This window comes from Staurois parvus, unplaced genomic scaffold (genome assembly GCF_062004578.1).
Source record: "Staurois parvus isolate SC_StPar_1 unplaced genomic scaffold, SC_StPar_1.0 ptg000586l, whole genome shotgun sequence".
NCBI lineage: Eukaryota > Metazoa > Chordata > Amphibia > Anura > Ranidae > Staurois > Staurois parvus.
Window position 1 is genome coordinate 2,530,532 of NW_028318382.1, and position 22,748 is coordinate 2,553,279.

At 42.9% G+C, this 22,748-nt stretch overlaps 1 protein-coding gene across 1 annotated transcript in view; it reads right to left on the reverse strand.

Annotated features, from left to right (window-relative positions):
• Positions 1 to 22,748, reverse strand: part of AEBP1 (AE binding protein 1) — a 98,464-nt gene that overhangs the window by 53,125 nt on the left and 22,591 nt on the right. The window contains exon 4 of the mRNA XM_089692458.1: positions 5,281 to 5,346. Within this exon, the coding sequence (XP_089548584.1) occupies positions 5,281 to 5,346 (66 nt within the window). The remainder of the gene's footprint in view (positions 1 to 5,280; positions 5,347 to 22,748) is intronic.

The following is a 22,748-nucleotide window of genomic DNA, read 5'->3' on the forward strand; positions in this document are numbered from 1 at the left end:
TTCTTTCAAAATTATCTAGGACAATTTAGACTTTACTAGGTCAAAAGGGATCACTGGCGATTTCCAAGATCTCGCTATCATGATCCTTGCCATTATGAAAATGAATGTTATGAGGCGTTGAGATGGTCTTGGGGTCCCTTTCGCAGGACAGCCTAATAGAGCCTGTCACGGGAATTTATTTAAATTTGCCCCTGTAAGGGAGTAAAGGAGGTTATAAATGTGGATCCAGAATCCACGGACCTTCGCGCATGTCCACCAGACAAGATATGCTGTCCCCTCCTGACCACATCCTCGGAAACACTTAGAAAAAAACATTTGGTATCCATTGGGCTATCCTGGCTGGAACCATGTACCACCTTAGTAAGACTTTGTAGTCACTAGCAGTTTTTGAATCAGCACACTGCTGTGCATTTCCAATCAAAAGCACCCACAGGTGCAGTGGATGAGTAGATGGAGCCTGACACTGAGATTAGTTCCTCATTAGGTCTGCCTTGTATATGGTTGATAGCAGATGGCAGTGGGCATATTCCAATGCCACTATTGGACTGAACAGTCAATAACAAAATCTATCAGGGAATTGAAAATCTTTTGGCCAAATTATAATTATAAGTAGATAATCTGTGTACAGCGCTTTTCCAAAGTGTGAATCTTTCTGTGTGACCCACATTAATCAGCAGTCTGAGATGAGTTGTTAAAAGGCTAACTGAGCTTGGATCTGTGAGCTAACTGCAGCCTGGCCATGGAAATCTTGAGAAGCACATGAGTGTCTAAGGCTGGGCTGTGTCATGTTGGAAAAAACTGAGAAGCTCCAAGCACAGTAGTAGCTTTGAAGACTGCTTAGCTCATCAGAAAGATCCCTGTCCGTCAGAAGCAGAAGGAGGTATGCCCACTGTTTTTTCTCTTTCTAGTGCATATGTAGGAAAACTAAACTAAAAACGCAGAAGAGCTGCCAGTATCATAAATTTAATTTAGCAGAAATATGCCACAATGCAAAGACATACAACAAAGCCAAATGTTAGTTGAAGGCTCATGTGTAAAAAGTGATAGACACTTTCATGTGCCTAGATTTGCCTCTATCTTCTCATTTTTGTAACAATATTAATGTTTTCCAGCAGAGTACACATAAAGCACAACCAGAAAGCAGAGACTACATATTTATGAATTAAAATATGTTATCCCCCATAAATTTATGGGAATGTTGAGCCAGGGCAGATTAATGGCCATACTGATTTGTTTACTAGCTCAATATACACTGTAATTACTAGAAATGTGGTTTGGTTGCTCTACATTCCAGCCTTCCCCCTCCTGCTAAATTCTCTGACCATTGGGGAAAAGTGAGTTCAGCTTTTAGTCAGTGCTGGTAGGCATGGATTGGGCTGCAGTACATTGTAGTGGTGTGAGAGAGATGAGGCAGGACAGGACTAGAGAGATGACCAGGATGGTGTGAGAGGAGGAAAGGGCAACTGGTGATGCAGATCTTCTATCTCAGGATGCTATGGTGTATCTTGCCAGGACATGGAGGGCCTTCTGGATAAACTGACCTGCTGTCTCACAAGCTTCAGAGCAGTAAGTGTTTGATTGTTGTGAGTCTTTGACTCAAAAGACAGACACAGCTAGGTAATTAGCATTTTCATAAGGAGGCCAGCAATATTAGCCTATACAGTCATGGCCGAAATTGTTGGCACCCTTGATATTTTTCCTGAAAATCAAGTATTTCACACAAAAAAGGTATTGCATTAACACATGTTTTGCTATACACATGTTTATTCCCTTTGTATGTATTGGAACAAATATAAAACAGAGGCAGAAAAGCAAATATGACATAATGTCACACAAAACCCCAAAAATGGGCTGGACAAAAGTATTGGCACCCTTAACTTAATATTTGGTTGCACACCCTTTGGAAAACATAACTGAAATCAGTCGCTTCCTATAACCATCAATAAGCTTCTGACACCTCTCACCCGGAATTTTGGACCACTCTTCCTTTGCAAACAGCTCCAGGTCTCTCTTATTGGAAGGACACCTTTTCCCAACAGCAATTTTAAGATCTCTCCACAGGTGTTCAATGGGATTTAGATCTGGGCTCATTGCTGGCCACTTCAGAACTCTCCAGCGCTTCTTTGCCATCCATTTCTGAGTGCTTTTTGACGTATGTTTGGGGTCATTGTCCTGCTGGAAGACCCAGGATCTTGGACGCAAACCCAGCTTTCTGACACTGGGCCCTACAGTGCGACCCAAAATCCTTTGGTAATCCTCAGATTTCATGATGCCTTGCACACAGTCAAGGCACCCAGTGCCAGAGGCAGCAAAACAACCCCAAAACATCATTGAACCTCCACCATATTTTACCGTAGGTACTGTGTTTTGTTCTTTGTAGGCCTCATTCCGTTTTCGGTAAACAGTAGAATGATGTGCTTTACCGAAAAGCTCTATCTTGGTCTCATCTGTCCACAAGACGTTTTCCCAGAAGGCTTTTGGCTTACTCAAGTACATTTTGGCAAACTGTAGTCTTGCTTTTTTATGTCTCTGTGTCAGCAGTGGGGTCCTCCTGGGTCTCCTGCCATAGCGTTTCATTTCATTTAAATGTCGACGGATAGTTCGCGCTGACACTGATGCTCCCTGAGCCTGCAGGACAGCTTGAATGTCTTTGGAACATGTTTGGGGCTGCTTATCCACCATCCGGACTATTCTGCGTTGCAATCTTTCATCAATTTTCCTTATCCGTCCACGACCAGGGAGATTAGCTACAGTGCCATGGGTTGCAAACTTCTTGATAATGTTGCGCACTGTGGACAAAGGCAAATCTAGTTCTCTGGAGATGGACTTGTAACCTTGAGATTGTTGATATTTTGCCACAATTTTGGTTCTCAGGTCCTCAGACAGTTCTCGTCTCCTCTTTCTGTTGTCCATGCTTAGTGTGGCACAGACAGACACACAATGCAAAGGTTAAGTGAACGTCTCTCCTTTTTATCTGCTTTCAGGTGTGATTTCTATATTGCCCACACCTGTTACTTGCCCCAGGTGAGTTTACAGGAGCATCACATGCTTGTAACATTCTTATTTATCCGCAGTTGTGAAAGGGTGCCAATACTTTTGTCCAGCCCATTTTTGGAGGTTTGTGTGACATTATGTCGAATTTGCTTTCTTTCCTCCCTTTTTTTGTTTTGTCCCAATACACACAAAGGGAATAAACATGTGTATAGCAAAACATGTGTTAATGCAATACGTTTCGTGAGAAATACATGATTTCCTGGAGAAATATCAAGGGTGCCAACAATTTCGGCCATGACTGTATATTAATGACGAGTGTAATTTAGGAACTAAGTCAACTTAGATTTTTTTTACTCAAATAGTCAACACAAAAAAAATCAACAGCATATGATAAGTTTTAACATTTGGTATGTATACATACACTATATTGCCAAAAGTATTGGGACGCCTGCCTTTACACGCACATGAACTTTAATGGCATCCCAGTCTTAGTCCGTAGGGTTCAATATTGAGTTGGCCCACAGTTTGCAGTTATAACAGCTTGAACTCTTCTGAAAAGGCTGTCCACAAGGTTTAGGAGTGTGTGTATTCCCTTCACTAGAACTAAGGGGCCAAGCCCAACCTCTGAAAAACAACCCCACACCATAATAATCCCCCCTCCACCCAATTTTACCCTCGACACAATGCAGTCAGGAACGTACCATTCTCCTGGCAACCGCCAAACCCAGACATGTCCATCGGAATGCCAGACAGAGAAGTGTGATTCCTCACTTCAGAGAACATGTCTCCACTACTCTAGAGTCCAGTGGCAGCATGCCTTACACCACTGTATCTGAAGCTTTGCATTTGGTGATGTAAGGCTTGGATGCAGGTGCTCAGCCATGGTAACCCATCCATGAAGCTCTCTATGCACTGTTGATGTGCTAATCTGAAGGCCATACAAAGTTTGGAGGTCTTTAGCTATTGACTCTACAGACAGTTGATGACTTCTGCACACTGTGTGCTTCAGCATGTGCTGACCCCGCTCTGTCATCTTAGACGGCCTACCACTTCGTGGCTGAGTTGCTTGAATTCACTGAGCTCCTGAGAGCAACCCATTCTTTCACAAATGTTTGTAGAAGCAGTCTACATGCCTAGGTGCTTGATTTTATACACTTGTGGCCATGGATGTGATTGGAACACCTGAATCCAATGATTTGGAGGGGTGTCCCAATACATTTGGCAATACAGTGTACATTGGAAGACCACTATACCTTTGGTACAAAATTCCTTTAAGGAATACAGCCCTCAGCTATGTGCAACCCATCTGGTCCAATATGTACCTTACTTACCTTGTGTAAATGTCCTCACTGGGCCCTCTTCAACCTACACAAATGTGCCCTGGCCCCATTTTATTCCTATGGGGGGCAGATGTACTCTGCAGAACCACTGGGGACTACCATGAGTACTGCTCCTCATAAGAATGAATAGGGCTGAAGATGCCCCAGCAGGGAGGTTTTTAGAAGCAAGGCAGTACAGTACAGTGCCTGGTAGGATTACACAGTGAAGATAACTTGATTAAGGACTCAGGTGAGTATAGAACCAGGTACAAGGCATTTAGCATGGGGAAAGGGGGAGAGGGTATAGAGCCTACACTGATAAACCCATATTATTGCTGGCTCCTAACTTTCAGCCAAGCAACTAGCTTGTTCTAATGGAGGTCAACAGAGGCAATCTCTATGTTTCTTTTAGCGCAGGTTTCCTTTAAACTGACCATAGAAATTAAATAGTGGTTGAACTATGTATACTAAATGAATTTTCTTCTGGCAATTTTTGCATTAACATCCATGCTCATGTTGCGCAACCATTGGTGTTTCAGTCCAATGAAACCACTAGCTTAACTTATGCACAAAAGCAGTTTGGAAAACCCCATCTGGCAGATTGAATTTTGCTTGGAGTTTAGATCGGAGTGACTGCTCACATCTGGCCATTGATATTAATTAATATCATTGTCCAGCCTAGCTAGATTGGGCAATGATCTCATTTCTATAGACAGCCTAGACTCCTGGATGAAATTGTAGAATACTAAGTTGATTCATAGTGATCCAGCATGTGTTTGAACTATACAGTACTTGTAGTAATGTTATACTAATTTTCGTGCTAATGCTTTCCATGTCTGGATAAATCATTAGGCAGCCAGACAAAGGGGCCTTTGTGGCCAGTTTTCTTTGCTGTGTACTGTCTCCTACTGCATTAGTGGTCACATGGTTGGATGATAGTTGTATGAATAAAGGAGAACTCACTTACCAGGCCGAGGTCTGCGATCCTCTCTGTCTGGTTCCTCAGGTTCTGGAAGTGGCTCCATATATCCTCCTGGAACACAAAATTTAAATGTTATTTGGATATTAGAATGATCAAAGTGCCACAAGAAACCAACTGTCCTTGTTCTGACCACGTTAATCCTAGGTTCACATTCATTTGAATGGGTTGCTGTGCCTCGTGAAACACAGGAAAAAATTCCCTGCATTATTTTTGAAGCACAGCCCGGATGTGAAGTGCAAGTACAGTGCAATTCCCAGTGCGGGTCACGTGCCATTAGGATTAATAGCACTCATTCGCAGCTCCTGCGTTTCACTGAGCAGATGGTTGCATCTGCAAGAAGAGGTGCAGGTCCTGCAGTGGTGAACCTAGCCTAAACTGAAAACACTGAAATCTGATTGGCTGCTTTGTTCTAACTTCACATCATATTTTTTTGGTTTATGATAAAAATGTTAAATGATTGAATTAAAGTGTATCTAAACACAAGCACAACAGTGTAATATAATTGCAGTTTACCAGTTTTCAGATGTGGTAGCAGCATCCCATTTCTTTTTTGTTTTAGGCATCTTTTCCTCATTTTTACATGTAGCCAGTTACATACTTTCTGTCCTACGGTGACAGCACCCACTCACAATGGGACCATGTAGAAACAAACATAGACTCCCTCTAAAAGGAGCTCAAATCACAAAAAAAAGAAAGGCATTTGGAGGAGGCAGCAGGCAAAAGATGACACTTTTCTGAGTTAAGGAAACATATTGGATTGAATTTTAGGTCACTTTACTTGGGGAAGTGTTGCAGTCTTTATAGTGGTTCTAAAGCCTGAAGGTTTTTTTTACCTTAATGCATTCTCTGCTTGAAGGTAAACAAGCTTCAGTGTGCAATTCCTACCACCAGATCTCCTTATACTTACCTGAGCCCAATCTTGATCCAGCGCTGTACATGAGAGCAGAGACTCTCTCTGCTCTCTTCCTTCTCACTGGCTCAGACTGACAGCAGCATGAGCCATTGGCTCCTGCTGCTGCCAATCTCAGCCAGTGAGGAGAGAGAGGAGGCTGGGGCCTAGAAAAGCTTTGTGTGTCAATGTACACAGAGCTGGCTCGAGAGCGAGCCCATGCGAGTGCCCCCATAGCAAGTGGCTTGCTATGGGGGCACTCAGCAGGGGACCCGAGAAGAGGATAACAATGCTTAAGATAAAGTTGTAGAGTTCACAAGACAGCACTGGATTTCTGGCAAGAAAATCTGTCTAATATAAACAACCACTAAGCTATCAAGCACTTGTCAAACAGATACTACAAACACTTTTGATGTTATATTTAGCAGCCCAAAGGGAGCAATTTAACCTCTTTGCGTCTGGGCCTTGGCGCCGAGCGGCCGCACATTTGCGTGCAATTAAGAAAAACATATGTGCTGAGAGCACGCTCCCAGCACACGTGTCCAGTACTCACGGAAAGGTCCCGATCTCCTCTTTGGATCGGGACCTTTCCCGATCATGTGACCGCCGTCCCACCTCCTGGCTTCTGAAACCCTTAAAGGGCCAGGAGGCGCCAGCGCCAAGGGGTTAAAGAAGTTAATTGATGATGATGATGACGACCATGTTGTGCAAAGTACATATAGCTGGGACTTTAAATATACCTTCAATGTTAAAACTTAAAACAATTTGTATGACTTTATTACAACATATTAATGGCATACAAGTTAAAAGCACTTTAAAACACCCACTTCATCAGGATCTTGGATCTCAGTACAAATGAAAAGCAAGCTCAAATCACATAAAAAAAATATATATTTTAGACAGTATACAGAAACAATCATTACAAAACCAAGTTACAGTTATTCAAACTACCAAAAACACCCTGTGCCCGTTGGGAAAGGAGAGAGAGGGAGGAAAAAAACAAAGCCACTGTTAATGAATGAATAATAATAAAGTAAAATAATACCATATATTCACCTTTAATACGATGTGAATACAACTATTAAACACATGAGGAAATAGCCCCAGATAAGTCTCACCAGCCCATGGGGGAATAACCGCCCACCAGTTATACATTGTTGGCTGATAACTATATCTTGGTACTGTAAACCATTTAAAGATGGAGTTTTAAAGTCCTCTAACTTGTATGTTATGGATATGTTGTAATAAAGTAAAAATTTTTCTGATGTCTGAATGTCACATCCATGCAGAGAACCCGCACTGCATTTCCCACAATGCCTAGGGGAAATGGAGGTTGCAGTAGCCGTGTGTGTGGGCGGAGCTTGGGCTCAGCAGGACTTTCATTGGGAGACGCATCAGCAGTGGGCAGTTCAAACTGGGAATCTGAGACTCCTGGGTCTTCCCACTTCAGTGAGCAGGGACGTAGTTACATCCCTGCCCGCTGTAACAGAACTACAGCGGGGAAGTTACAAGACCGGTGGCTAGAGCAATAGTGGAGATAATAACCACTGGTCTTGCAAAACAGAAATCATAGGGAATGAAACTTGTGATTCAAAAAATGCACACATTTTATCTTAGATTTAAGACTGAGGAAAGAAATTAAGGACATGCACTATATTGCCAAAAGTATTGGGACACCCCTCCAAATCATTGAATTCAGGTGTTCCAATCACCTCCATGGCCACATGTGTATAAAATCAAGCACCTAGGCATGCAGACTGCTTTTACAAACATTTGTGAAAGAATGGGTCACTCGCAGGAGCTTAGTGAATTCAAGAATGGTACCGTAATAAGTCCATTCATGAAATTTCCTTGATACTAAATTTTCAGTCAACTGTTAGTGGTATTATAACAAAGTGAAAGCAATTGGGAACAACAGCAACTCAGCCACCAAGTGGTAGGCCACATAAAATGACAGAGCACGGTCAGCACATGCTGAAGCGCACAGTTTGCAGAAGTCGCCAACTGTCTGCAGAGTCAATAGCTAAAGACCTCCAAGCTTCATATGGTCTTCAGATTATCCCAACAACAGTGCGTTGAGAGCTTCATGGAATGGGTTTCCATGTCTGAGCAGCTGCATCCAAGCCTTATATCACCAGGTTGCAATGCAAAGCGTCAGATGCAGTGGTGTAAAGCACGCCACCAATGGAGCAGTGGAGACGCGTTCTCTGGAGTGATGAATCACGCTTCCTGTATGGCCATCCGATGGACGTGTTTGGGTTTGCAACTGGCCAGGATAACGGTACTTGCCTGACTGCATTGTGCCAAGTGTAAAGTTTGGTGGAGGGGGGATTATGGTGTGGGATTTTTTTCAGGGGTTGGGCTTGGCCTCTTAGTTCCAGTGAAGGAAATTCTTAGGGCATCAGCATACTAGGACATTTTTGACAATTTCATGCTCCCAACTTTGTGGGAACAGTTTGGGGATGGCCCCTTCCTGTTCCAACATGACTACACACCAGTGCACAAAGCAAGGTCCATAAAGACATGGATGAGCGAGTTTAGGGTGGAGGAACTTGACTGTCCTGCACAGAGTCCTGACCTCAACCCATCTGAACACCTTTGGGATGAATTAGAGTGGAGACTGCAAGCCAGGCCTTCTCATCCGACATCAGTGCCTGACCTCACAAATGGAAGAATGGTCAAACATTCCTATAGACACACTCCTAAACCTTGTGGACAGCCTTCCCAGAAGAGTTAAAGCTGTTTTAGCTGCAAAGGGTTGGTCAAGTCAATATTGAACCCTATGGACTAATGCAGGCAATAGAAAGTTTGTTTATCGGACAATTTTCCGTCTGAAAAACTAAACATCTGTCGTTCTGTTGCCACCAATGACTGTGAAAATTGGCCATTTTTTAACAAATTTTCCAGCATGACCAAACAAAAGAAATGAGGAGGAAACGCGAAAATCGGCTGATGCCATTGCCCCACTAAAAATCGGCCGGTAAACGAACTGTCTATGACCTGCATAAGACTTGGATGCCATTAAAGTTCATGTGTGTGTAAAGGTAGGTGTCCCAATACTTTTGGCAATATAGTGTATCTCCTCAAGGTAGGAAAGCACAAGTAACAACAGGGGAACAAAATTCTGCTTGGAGTTCAGCTTTAAAGTCTCAGATATATGTACTTTTTCTTCCTTTGATCATGTGAAATTAGGGATGATACCTCGAGTGGTGTGATATCAATAAGACTTCACCCCCACATATACTTAAGGATTTTCATGTTGTGCAAAGTGCAGTTACACATATCAACCAGATTTTAGAATGCGGTTTTCAAATTACTGAAAGTTAACATTACAATTTCTCTTTCCACTGCTTTATAAAAATATAACCTTGTATTTTATGTTTTGTTTTTAGTACATTTTAATATTCTTTTGCACAATCATGACAAACTCAAATGTGGACAGGAGAGAGTAGTGGCATAGTAGCCAGCAGGAGGAACCATAGCGCCCTGCGGAAGCCGTGTTCGATACCACAAGTTTCTGGAGCTCCTCAAGAGGGCCAAAATTGTCACTTCCCTACTGCACATCTTCTTTTACATGTTGGCTGGAATTTTTTTTTATTCACCCTAGTGACAGGGTCACTTAAAGACCCATGGGAGTTGGGTGTTGGTCAATGACATCACCTTGACATAAGTTTGAGACACTTCTGAGATGATTCAGAATTCATTGATTCATTGACATGTGCATTTGATGTGCAGTTGACCTTCTTTTGACCTGTTTTTGGTCTGCTTCAAGCAGGCTTGACATTTCCAAAGACTGGTATAAGAATGCAAACTTGTATAGAAACTTCATTCAGTATTTAGCAAAGGAAAGAAGTGTAGCTTATATCAACTGGACAACAGCTGGGACCTACTTCAGCTGGCTGAGGGCTGCAAAAAAGCAGCAAGAGGGCCTCATGTGGTCCACAAAAACATTAGGCTGGCATGTCTGATATAGCAAGATTTGGGACACATGGACACCATACATCCTCCACAAGCCATAAATAATGTTGAATGGTTCTGCTCCACTTCTTTTACCACAGGAGGTCTGTACTAGGCTTTGGTGTTTCTGATGCATACATATTGAGGAATGAGACGTTTCCTGTCTGTTCTCCCCGAATGTAATTCACGCCTCTCTCCTTCTACTTCCAAAACACCCTCTTAAAGGCCACGTTCACATTTACCAGAGTTTAACCTATGCCATCAAGGGGCCCCCGTAGGTATTTAACACAGTGGAGATCTGTAAAATGTTATTTAATGTTACCGTCATACTTATAGGCCATTTGAGCCCCAGGACCTGGCCGAAAAACTACTTCCTTGTTGCTAGGGCATGGAAAACATTGGTTTTCACTCCTGTAATGCTGGGACTAAGCATCCCACGATTTCCACATCCTACAAACAAGATAGGACATGGTTGCTAACTGAGAGTTTTTCAGCCAGGCTTCTGGGGGATCCAAATGGCCTACACAGATTTTTTTAATATCTACTGTGGCCCCTTGATTGCATAGGTTATTTTCTGGAAAAGGTGAACTTAGCCTTTAAAAACATTATGGGGGAGAGTTACTAAAACTGGAGCACACAGAATCTGGTGCAGCTGTACATAGTGACCAATCAACTTCTAACTTGAGCTTGTTCAATTAGGTTTTTACAATACAAACTAGAAGCTGACTGGCTACCATGCACAGCTGCAACAGATTATCTGTGCACCAGTTTTAGAAAATCATGTGACACAACAGTAACAATACTGCTACCTGGATTATCCTCAACAATGATATGTGACTGATTGTTATTACCACCGATCCTGCATTCAAGAAAACCATGCTGGGCACTTACCTGCCCAGGCATCCAGTTGTGTCCTCACCTGAGCCAATTCTTCAGTCGGTTACCTACTGCGTATGCGTACTGCGCACTTTGTGAATGGGCTGCAGTCTTCTGGGACCAGGTACCTGTTCCCCCCCCCCCAAAGGTGCAAAATGGGACAGTAGAGGGGGGAGGATGCAGCCAAGTGCAGCTTCTCCTTTTGAGTGGAGCTCCGCTTTAAGGCACTGAAGAAGAAGCTATTTGCAGCATTTGCAGTTAGGTACATAATTGCCAGAGAATATAAGCAGATAGATATTTAGCTACTTCAAAATGTTACAGCCACTTAGCTAGCAAGCATTGAGAAATCTGCTGCACAGGGAATGCATGGTTTTTAATGTGTGTAAACATTAACTATACCACGCAGGAACCCATTCACATAGGTTCTAATGTATTTACCTCTACATCTCCCTTTTCGGTTTCACTTCCTACCATAACTCAGACTATTTAAAAAAACATAGATGTTGCCACCCTAGCACTTAAACATATGATGGAAACTGACATTTCCCATCATCTTAATACTGTCTCCCAACAAGATCCAGCTTTTTTAAGATCTGCCCTTTCCGGCGTCTCAAAAAGAAAATACACAGAAAAAGAAAGGACAGGAGGAAAATGCAAGTCTCGCAATGAAGAAAATAATCTAACCACCATGAAAGTCTTCAATTTTTCCTCTTACCAACTATCAGATCATTGCCTACTTACTAAAGGGTTACATTTTCTCCCCACCATATTTTGGAATCCTTTTACCTTATTCAAGGATCTCAATAGATTCATCAGAAATGTAACAGTCAAGAGATTCTATTCCACCAACAAATCTATTGTTAATTTAGTTACTATTACTTATCAGGGAAAAGTGAGTATTAGATACTCTGAACATCGTAATATAATTCCTGGAAGAGAATAATAGCCTTGATCCAGAATTTGTCACTGATCATACTTCCCCCATCATATACGCCTCATCCAGGCCAAAGACATAGTTTCATCCAGTTCAGGCAAAAGGATCTTTCATCAAAGCTTTTTATCATGTTGTGCATGCTGATCTTATGGATCTTTGCAAACAGTGCCCAGAACATGCAAAGTGTACATCAGAGCCTGAGTAACAATGAAAAATTGGAAAAAAACACAAATCAACAATGAAGACATCACTATAAGGCTAGCTGACAAAGGTTGGAGCTTTGTCATTCAAAACACTAGCAACTATCTAATGGTAGCATACCATCTACTATCAGATTCCAACACCTACAAACGCCTTTCCAAGGATCCCTTAGAGCAGTGTTGCTCAACCTTTTTTCAGTCAAGGCACCCTTTAAAATTGTGGACAATGTCAAGGCACCCTCTAAAATTATGCTCAGTCCCAAGGCACCATTTAAAAGAGCCTCTCCAATCCTCTGGAACTCCCTGCCCCAGTATGTCTGGTTAGCTCCCACCCTGTCCACCTTTAGATGATCCTTAAAAACTCATTTATTCAGGGAAGCCTACCCCACCTCCACCTAAGAACTGTACTTAAGTCATCTCCATCAGATCATCCCCTGCAGCTAATACCTTTTGTACCACCTCCGCCTCCCTTAAGATTGCAAACTCCATGAGCAGGGCCCTCCATTTCCTTTTCTATTGAACTGTATTGTAATTGTATTGTCCCCCTTATATTGTAAAGCACTGCGTAAACTGTTGACACTATATAAATCCTGTATATTAATTATAATAATGGACAGTCTTGAGGCACCCCATTGTAAAATGTAAAAACTATTCTAATAGTTTTATATAATGCAGAAACATCCATATACGTAGGACACCCAACGTTGGAGGAGACTTATTCTTCCAAAGCAAATACACTTTGGCACACTGGCACTGACTAGGATTCCAGTGTTCATCTTCTCCCTCAGTTTTTCTCCATCACTAAGCTAATGTGACCCCAGCACTGATGGATGGGGGCAGGGGAGGATCAAACAAGGATGCTGTGCAGGCAACCAACATCCTCAGTTGATAAAACTGATGATGTCATTGGTTGTCAGGACACCAGTGGCTAGAAGGTCATAATGGTAACAATAAAAACCTGTGACTTTGTGTAACTAAAAGGCAGGTATGTTCCACCTTCTGGCTTGTACACAAGATTTTGGGCAATTTTCAAACATTTTGCCAAGGCACCCCTGGAGATACCTCAAGGCCCTCTAGTGTGCCTGGGCACCCTGGTTGAGAAAGGCTGCCTTAGAGGCTTACGCCCTTGAATTCAAAGAACTTGTGAAATCTGCAGTAAGAACAAAGTCATCAACAAGAAGTAAGCAGCCTTCCAGATAAAAGCCTTCTGTCAAGTGCCCAACTTCACCATCTTCCTAAGGTGCACAAAGACAGACAAAATCCACCCAGAATACCAATTGCTGTGTCTATGGATAGTATTACAAGCAGATTTTCTCAATACAGTGATTATTTCCTGCAAGCCATGGTTTTATTGAGTCAGCTGACAAACAGACTTGCTTTGTTTTTTTCTGGTGGAATGCGCCGGAGCCCTGTTCCGACACCTATGCCAGCTTAGTGACAAAGAGGGAGTAAAGCACTTTGTATTTCTTAGCAGGGTGGCCGCGCTGATGCAGCCGCTTACTTCTGGCTGCAGCATGAGAAAGCACGTCTCCTTGCAGACTAGAAGCTGTTTTTGGTGCCATTCGCAGCTGTTTGGAAGAGCTGTGGTGTGTGCAGGAACCAGGAAGCCTGATCTGACTGTGTCTGCTCAGTGCTGTGGACTAGAGACAAGTTGTTTTCGGTAAATTGATTGACAATATGGCTGGATGCGGCTGTCTGTTACTGCTGCTTGGATGTGGGCCTGTGCTGTGACTGTCTCTTTGCTGGATTGGGGATGTCTCTTTGCTAGATTGGGGATGTCTCTTTGCTGGACTGGGGATATTTCTTTGCTGGATGGGATGTCTCTTATAATATATGGAAATGTCTCTTATATTTTGGGATGTCTGTTAGTTGGATTGGGTTCTCTCTTTTCTGGATATATGGGGATGTCTCTTTGCTGGATTGGACTGTCTCTTTGCTGGATTGGGGATTTTTCTTTGCTGGATTGAGCTGTCTCTTTGCTGGATTGAGGATGTCTCTGTGCTGAATATATGGGGCTATCTCTTTGCTGGATTGGGCTGTCTCTTTGCTGGATTGGGGATGTCTCTTTGCTGGATTGGGGGTGCCTCTGTAGGATTGGGCTGTCTCTTTGCTGGATGGGGAGGTCTCTTCGGTGGATTGGACTATTTCTTTGTTAAATATACAGGGATGTCTCTTTTCTGGATTGGAGATGTCTCGTTGCTGAATATGAGGATGTCTCTTTGCTGGACTGGGCCATCTCATTGCTGAATATACTGTGTGGGGCTATCTCTTTGTTGGATTGGGCTGTCTCTTTGCTTAATGGAGATGTGTCTGTTTGCTGGACTAGTAATTGTCTCATTGTTGAATATACTTGTACGTAGGGTCAATGGCCTAGGGTAGCAGGCCTACCCGGGGTGGATAGAACACATCATCATACATACAACTTCCACACCTTGCCTGCAAGAGCAATCCAGCCAAGTATTTTTGAATATCATACTCAGGACTGCAGCTAGACTATTTTGCGCCAGGCAAGTTCAGTTATTTGTACCCCTCCCCTCAAAAAAAATTGGCTAAGTCCCTGTGTCCAATACAACATATATATCCAGTATAAAATATAAAATACATTACCGATATTAGTGATGCTATCTTCCACATGCACACCCAGCATACATTAGACATGACGCTAGGCAGAGGCCTAGTTTGCCTAGTTGTAGCACCGGCCCTGATCATACTCAAAGTTCACTAGCTCTTGCTCTATACACTTAGAGCCAAACCACTTAGAGAGCACTGTGGCCAAAAGTTTGGACTTCTAGCCATTGCTTCTAGATGTAGCGATGTATGTCAGTGCAGAGTGGAAGCTCTATTCATACAATAATGAGTAGAGATGTGACACAAACCCAGGGTCCGGACAACTGTGTGTGTGTGTGTGTGTGTGTGTATGTGGGGGGGGGGGGGGGGGTTTGCGTTCTGGCTGACTCCCCAGTCCAGACCTGCTCCACCTCCCAACCTCTACAATGCCATGGTGTAAGCACACATTGCACCCAGCAGTGCCAGTGCTGCTGCCACACAAAACACTGGCAGCAAAGTTTCAGGAGGTGAAAAGTCAGCCAAGCAAAAGGACATCTGGGTCAGCCAGGTACTGTGAATCTACATGCACGGCTTTTTTTTCAGCAGGAATACAGGGGAATTCAGGGGAACACAGTTCTGGCACCTTCAGCACTGAATGTATGTAATGGCAAGGGGTGCTAGGGTGTGCTGGGGGGTCTTTTGATGCTGGTTGTTGGGAACTCTATTGTCGTTGGGGGAGGGGGGTCTGTTACTGCTGGGAGGGATCTAATGTTGAGGTAAGGGTCTATTGTTGCTGGGGGAGTATTTTGTTGCAGGGGGCTTATTGTTGCTGATTTAAGTCTATCATTGTTGGGAGAATCTTTTGTTTCTGAGAAGGGGGGGTCCAACATTGCTGGCTGCAGGGGAACTATTTTATGGCTTTTCTTATTATCATTTACAAAATCCATACACATTACTTAGCATGACAAAATGATACTTGGTTCTGTGTTCTCTAAAAGAGGTAATACTGGGAGGTGGGTAAGGGGTGGAACCAAGGGATGGTGCTCAGAGGTGTGTAGGGGCAGAGACAAGGGGTGACTCAGAAGGGGGCAGTATCTGCGCCTATTAAGCCCTGTGAGTGTTTGTGTGTGTATGTATTTATTCGGGTTTGGGTCAGTGTTGTATAAATGTCTCACAGGAGGTTCTGCTTTTCTGTGAATAGGGTGGGATTAGTCATATGGGGTGCTGTACACTAAGCTAGGGTGTATCTCCTCCTGACTGATGTGCTTTGTTTGTTGGGCTGTACATTACTTTTACTCCTGATCCCAACACTCTACATAACACACTTCTGTCCCCTACACTCTACATTACATACTACTGACCCCTGCCCACTGTACTATACACACTTCTGAACCCTGCATTCTGTATATTGCACACTCCTGATCCTTACCTACTGTACATTTCACACTCCTGACCCCTGCATTCTGTACATTACACACTTCTGACCACTGCACTCCGTACATTACTTTTGCTCTTGACCTCTGCACACTGTACGTTAATCTACACCTGACCCCTGCATATTTACATTACACACTTCTGACCCCTACACTTTGTACGTTACACACTTCTGACAGCATTAAAGCCTGTGTTTGCCTCTGTCAGATGTTTGCTACAAGAAAAAAAGACACCATTGACTCTTGACTTTTGACACTCTTGACTACCTTAAACCCTAAATAGAGGTTTGATATTTAGACATACAGTCATAATGTAGCCATCTTTGAAGAAATGTTCAGAATGCTCAAGCATGCAGGGTCAATTATGCTGTCATAACACGTTTATTTCAATACAGGTTGTATAGAAGAGAAAGCAATATGTGAAGGCAAACACTGCAGACAATGATTATCTCTCGGTAGGATAATGGAGATCAGGACTGGTTTTCTTCGACTGGAGTCCCTTGAGATGTTATAACACTTTAAAGGGTGCCATGACAGAAAAAAAGGCACTGGCCTCTGAGAAACACTAGCCTCTGACATCTGATTTTATTATCTTGATCCAAGAGCTAAACAGTCAAGTGGTGTAGGAGGTGAGCAGAAGAGTGGATTTGAAGGGCTACATCCAACCCTACCTCTAGTCTACCTAAACCACAATCCAATCGCGCAACACATTTTTAGTTTCACCTCCACGGTACTCATTATATTACTTTACAATGGCCTTAGCCCTGGATATGTGTGCAGGAGGTTTACTTCACTTCTACGATGTTGTCAAAACTAACAGTAGTGCCAACTGGCACAACATACTGTATATGGTTTGTGGCATGCACACAAATATGTGGCCTGAAGAAAAAACTGCCTATTATGGTATGGCAGCCTACAGATAATATAGTTGGGATAACAGAGTGCCATTACTGTAGTCTAGCAACTATTTCATTTCCTATTTCTAACAGATACTGTATGAACTGGAGAAGTGCGGTACAATTATGGCAGGTTTTTTTTTTTAATCGTTATGTTACCTCATCCTCATTTTGTTTACAAAGGGTATTATCAGCTATAACAGTGGTTGACCTTGTCATACATGCAAAATAAATACACGACATACCTAGATAAAGCATTAAAAAGGAAAATAAAAAAACAAGAAAGTATGACTGATATCACTCATAATATGGGCTGATGGTTTTGATTTTTGCAGAAATACCAATGAATGCAAAGTGTTCTCTGACTGGACAAGGTGGAGAGGTGGGGTGTTGATGTCACGCCGTTCACCTTATCTAATCAGAAAATGCTTTGCATCCTAAAAGTTTTTTTTAAATTATCTACACACTTGATTGACACCACCAAATGTGGAAGGGCATTCCATATCCTTACCACCCTAACTGTTAAGAACCCCTTATGCAGTTCAACCCCTTTATGTGCAGCAGCAAATTAGAATAAAACACATGTTGATATAACCACAAGTAGCAGATTAGCTTTTCTGCTGATCTGTGACAGCTGTGTCCTACATAGAAATCCTTCCCCTGGCAAATTTTCACTAATGTCAGGAACATTAGTGGGCCATTATTAACCATTTGCCCTCCGGAGAATTTTCCCCCCTTCATGACCAGCCCATTTTTTGCGATACGGCACTGCATTACTTTAACTGGCAGTTGCACGGTCATGCAACCGGTACCCAAATAAAATTTGTAATTTTTTTCCCACACGTAGAGCTTTCTCTTGGTGGTATTTTTAATTTTTTTGAACTATAAATAAAAAAAGACAATTTGAAAAAAAAAATACAAACAATATTGTTTAATTTCTGTTATACAACATAACCAATAAAAAAAATGTAAAAATTAAACTTCTTTATAAATTTAGTCCCATATGTATTCTGCTACAATTTTTGGTAAACAAAAATCCCAATAAGTGTATTTTGATTGGTTTGAGCAAAAGTAATAATGTCTACAAACTATGGTATATATATTGGATTTTTTATTTATTTATTTATTTATATGAGTAATGGCGGCAATCAGCGACTTATAGCGGGACTGCGATATTGCGGTGGACAATTGGACTCTGATACTTTTGACACTTTGTGGGAACCAGTGACACTAATACAGTGATCAGTGCTAAAAATATGCACTGACATTGTACTAATGACACTAGTTGGGAAGGGGTTAAACATCTAAGGGCGATCAATGGGTTAACTGGGTGCCTTTCTATGTGTTTTGTGTACTGTGTTTGGTGCTTTTACTAAGGGAAGTGATGGATCTTATTCCCTGCTTTGCAGGGACTCAAGGCCCACCACTTCCGTTCCTTGTCTCTGCCCGCTGATCGGCAGGTGCAGGCAGACATCCACTGCCCCGCAGATCGGTTTCTGCTGTGACTAATCATTGTATATTTATGTGATTTTGCACAGGAGGGCCTACCCTGTAGCATTATATCTGTTATACGGCTGTCCTTAAGTGGTTAGAGTTTACACTAAAATGAGTTCCAAGACTGATCTAATGATGCAGAAATGGCTGTCTGGACACCTCATCAGTATGTAGGCAGGTTGCCTGCTGTAGTAAGTTAGTTATTGCTGCCCATAACCAGTGGGAAGGGTTAAAGTGTTACTAAACCCAGGACCCTGCATTCACTATATTCAGTCATCCACAGTACACAGAACATGGAAATGCAACTGCTAAACTGCTGAAAATACATTTTCTCATTAGCAGTATATAGCAGTCTTGTGACTTTTATCACTCTCTGGCTGAGCACTGACTAATCTTGTAGGAGGAGTTTTCATTCACCTCTGACTGTCCTATGAGGCTGCAGGACTCCTGACCCTCTGTCTGGACAGTGCTGATTGGCCCTGTGCTGATCACATGCACCCTCCCCTCAAAAGAAAAAACCAAAACTCTCTAGCAATATACACCAAACAGAGCATGTGCAGACTTGCCACTGCTGCTCTGTCCTATGGCAGATGGATTGTGGACAGTAAAAGTAGGGGAGGATCAAAGAAGACAGGATCAAACAGCCTTTTATACAATGTGGAGCATTAACCCCTTAGGTTCCACAGTGAGTATAAAACGCATTATTTACTGCATATACAGATTGATTTTATTGTTGTGGGTTTAGTAACACTTTAATGCCTTTTCCAGATCTTTTCTGGGCTCTGCTTCTCTCCCTGTGCTATAGGGGAAGGGTTCTGCACTCAGAGAGCTGCTGCAGGGGAAAAAAGCACAGAGAAGACACAGCATGTAATCTCCAGTTATTATACATAAGAGAGGTCGGTTGCTGACAGTGGCCGTAGTCTGGTGGGCCGAAGTCTGTCTGCTGAACTGTGCAACCACCTTCATGTAGACACCATCACCTTGGGATCTGACACTATGGACTCTGCTATGTATGGAATCTCACCTGCGTACCTGTGAAAGGGTGCTGGGCAGAATTAGATAGGGGTGGTAGTTAGGGAACTGGTTTGTGTCTGTTCATCCTGTACTGTTGAAGAATTTTACAGTAAAGCCTTTAAAACATTTTAATGCCTGATCTGAAGTTATTGAAAAGGGCTGTATGAAAGTAACCGGCACTCTACACATGGCAGTCTACAGCTTGGGGTCAGCAAAGCACCTAAAGACAACATAGCAGGTAGTTGTCAAAGGTAATTGACGTCTAGTAACCAGTTCTTTAGTAATCCATCTCCCATAGCAATGGGAGCAGATCAGTGTTAGGGAAGCCCTCGACCTGGACAGCCACCAGGTACAGGAGAGTAAGAAGACAAAGTGCATTCATTAGGTTCTTGCTAGGTGCATGGTGGGATCTCATTTTGTCACTAGGAGTGAGGTGACAGAGATACGCTGGATGGGTGGAATGGGTATAGGCTCAGCGTGTCCTTCCTAAATGCAGACAGTTACAGTAAAGGTGTGCATTGACAAGGGACCAGAGAATTAACTGGAGTCCAGTTTGTTCAGTGAATGTACATGGTGTGCGGCTCATCTCCAAGTTGGAGGATCCACTTAAGGTTGATTTTCCCTGAAAACAGTCCCTACCTTGTCCCAGGGTATTGATGAACATGACACAACTACAGTACCCCATGTGCAGGGCATGTGACCCCGTCTACGGTGCCTAGAATAGCCCAGAAGAATCTGGCAGGCCTACAGTCAACATCCGACCAGCCCATAGTATGCTGGCAGTACAGATTATGGCTCTACTTTCCAACACCATTCTGTATTGTTTTATTGTATTAAACAGCTAGATGGTCAAATAGCCATGTTTTATGGAGACCCATAAAGCTTGCACAGGCTGAAAGTTTGGCACTGAAGGTTTTGTTGTCTGTGTATTTTTTATGAAGTGCATGCATTTGTTACATAATGTTTAATGCATGCACATTTTACCATTTTGAAAGTTTCATAATTTCCAAATGTATGTGTTTGAAGAGCAGCAATGATCCAATTTCCAGCCAGCAGGGGTTCTATAAATGCTTCTCCATTACCTTTTGCAGCAGCTGCAGACAGGGCTGCTGTTAGAAATCACGGGGCCCCAAACAGCTAACCTGACAGGCCCCCCCCCCCAAAGAAAAACACAGTTTACTATGCTTCAGTTATGAATGAACACAGTGAGTGATCAGTACTGATCACTCATTGTGTTCATTCAGGAAAGAAAGGGGCTGGTAAATGTGACATATTTTCTGGACCCTTCTCCATCATGAAGGTCCCTATTGTGTGTTTGCAGCTGCCAGTGGGAAGGAGAGGAGGGAAGCTGGTAGCACTGCGGGGTGGGGGCACACAGGGGGGCCTGGGCAGCAGGGGAAAATGTATGGTGCACAGGGAGGGTGATTGGTGTGGCAGAGGGGCAATTACTGGAATTGATCCCCTGTATGGCTTTCTCTGCATCAGGTAAAATCCAGCAGGAGGGAGAAGAGAGCAAGCCAGCTTTCAGCTGCTGCAGAGTGAGCCATACAGGGGATTGGTTCCAGTAATTGCTGCCCTGATCACCCTCCCTACCCAAATCTGATTCACCCAGCTATCTGGGCCCCCCTGCTGGCTTGGGCCCCATACAAGAGGACTGGCGGTACCCCCTTATCCATGGCCCTGGCTGCAGAGCATGGTCAAATACTATAGCCTGGTGAGACTATACCCCTCTAAACTTAAATTGTTTCTAAACCTCAGCAATGAAGGATTCTTATTTGGTTCATTTAGGTCTGTTAAATATGCCATTGAAAGTAATTTTAGATCTGTTTGATAAGTGCAAAATATAGCTTACTCTCTAAAATCTTGTCATCTGATTAATTTCTCTGGTCTTTGTCTGTTCTTCCCTCATATCAGTTACAGTTTAGCTATCTCTGAGAACTGAAAAAATACATCCCCCCTGGAAAAAGAAGGGGAGAAGGTCTTCTTTAGTCCTGTGACAATGCTGCTTCTTTATGAATAAATTTTAGCCATTAATTTGCGAGATTAGCAGGTGAAAACAAAGGGAAAAAAATAAAAACGAATGCAGCCATTACGTACAAGGACTGGTAAGCTGCAATATATTACATTTATGGTTCTGTCTTGTAATACACCTATATGTTACACAATATCTGGAACTTATTAAGTAACATAAAGGCATTTTTAAAGCACTCTGAACGCCAAGCAAGGCACCTCTCACTAAATAAAATGCTTAGCTTCCAATTCTGTACACACAGGCAACGTTACACTGCTTTGTTGTGTGTCAAAGTGTATACCCCATGTCACTTTCATTGTGCTTTTACACATCTCAAAAGTCCCCATAGTGCTCCCTAACCACACCTGCAGCGGTTGTGGGGCGCCTATTATCCGAGCTTTGTGTTCACGTCCAGGCTGTGGTGTTCTGTGTGTAGCAGCAGGAAGGCGAGTGGAGACCGGAGGGGGAAACTGAGCAGGGACCAGAGCGGGGTATCAGCAGATATCATACATGATGTACAACATGGGAGCAAAACAGCAAAAAGGTAAGCGAGAGCAAGGACTGAGCAGGAAACTGAGTGGCGGGGATTCTCTAGAGCAGGGGATCAGATCAGCAGAGCAGGAGATTAGATCAGCAGAAAGGAGGATCAGCAGGAGATCAACAGAGCAGAGGATGAGCAAGAGATCAACAGAGTGGAGGATCAGCAGAGTTGGGGGGGAGAAGGTGGTGTGGGCAGGGGGGATTACTACTGAGTGGAGGGAGGGGTTTCCACTGAGCATAGGATCTACTGAACCTGGGGTACTATTAAGTGAGGGAAAAGCTGAGCTGGGGATCTGCTAAGTGGAGGTACTAAAGAGCCAGGAAACTGATGAGCAGGGGTACTACCGAGACACCAAAAAGACCAAAATTAGAAAAAAAAAAAACACCAGATACCGCACCAACACCTAACCATGCTTCAAATATGATGACATCCGCATCATCACTTCCCATTTGACATCACTTCCCCTTTAAAACAAATAGAAGATCAACGCACACAGAGTATTTGCTAAGCTTCATTAATGCTTCAAAAACGCATCACAAAGCATCAAAAACAAATAAAAAATGCATGTTAAAGTGGTAGGTGCTTTGATGCATACTACTAATAAACGCACATGTAAACAAGCCCACCTTATATAGAATCTACCTCATAGTAATGGCAGTAT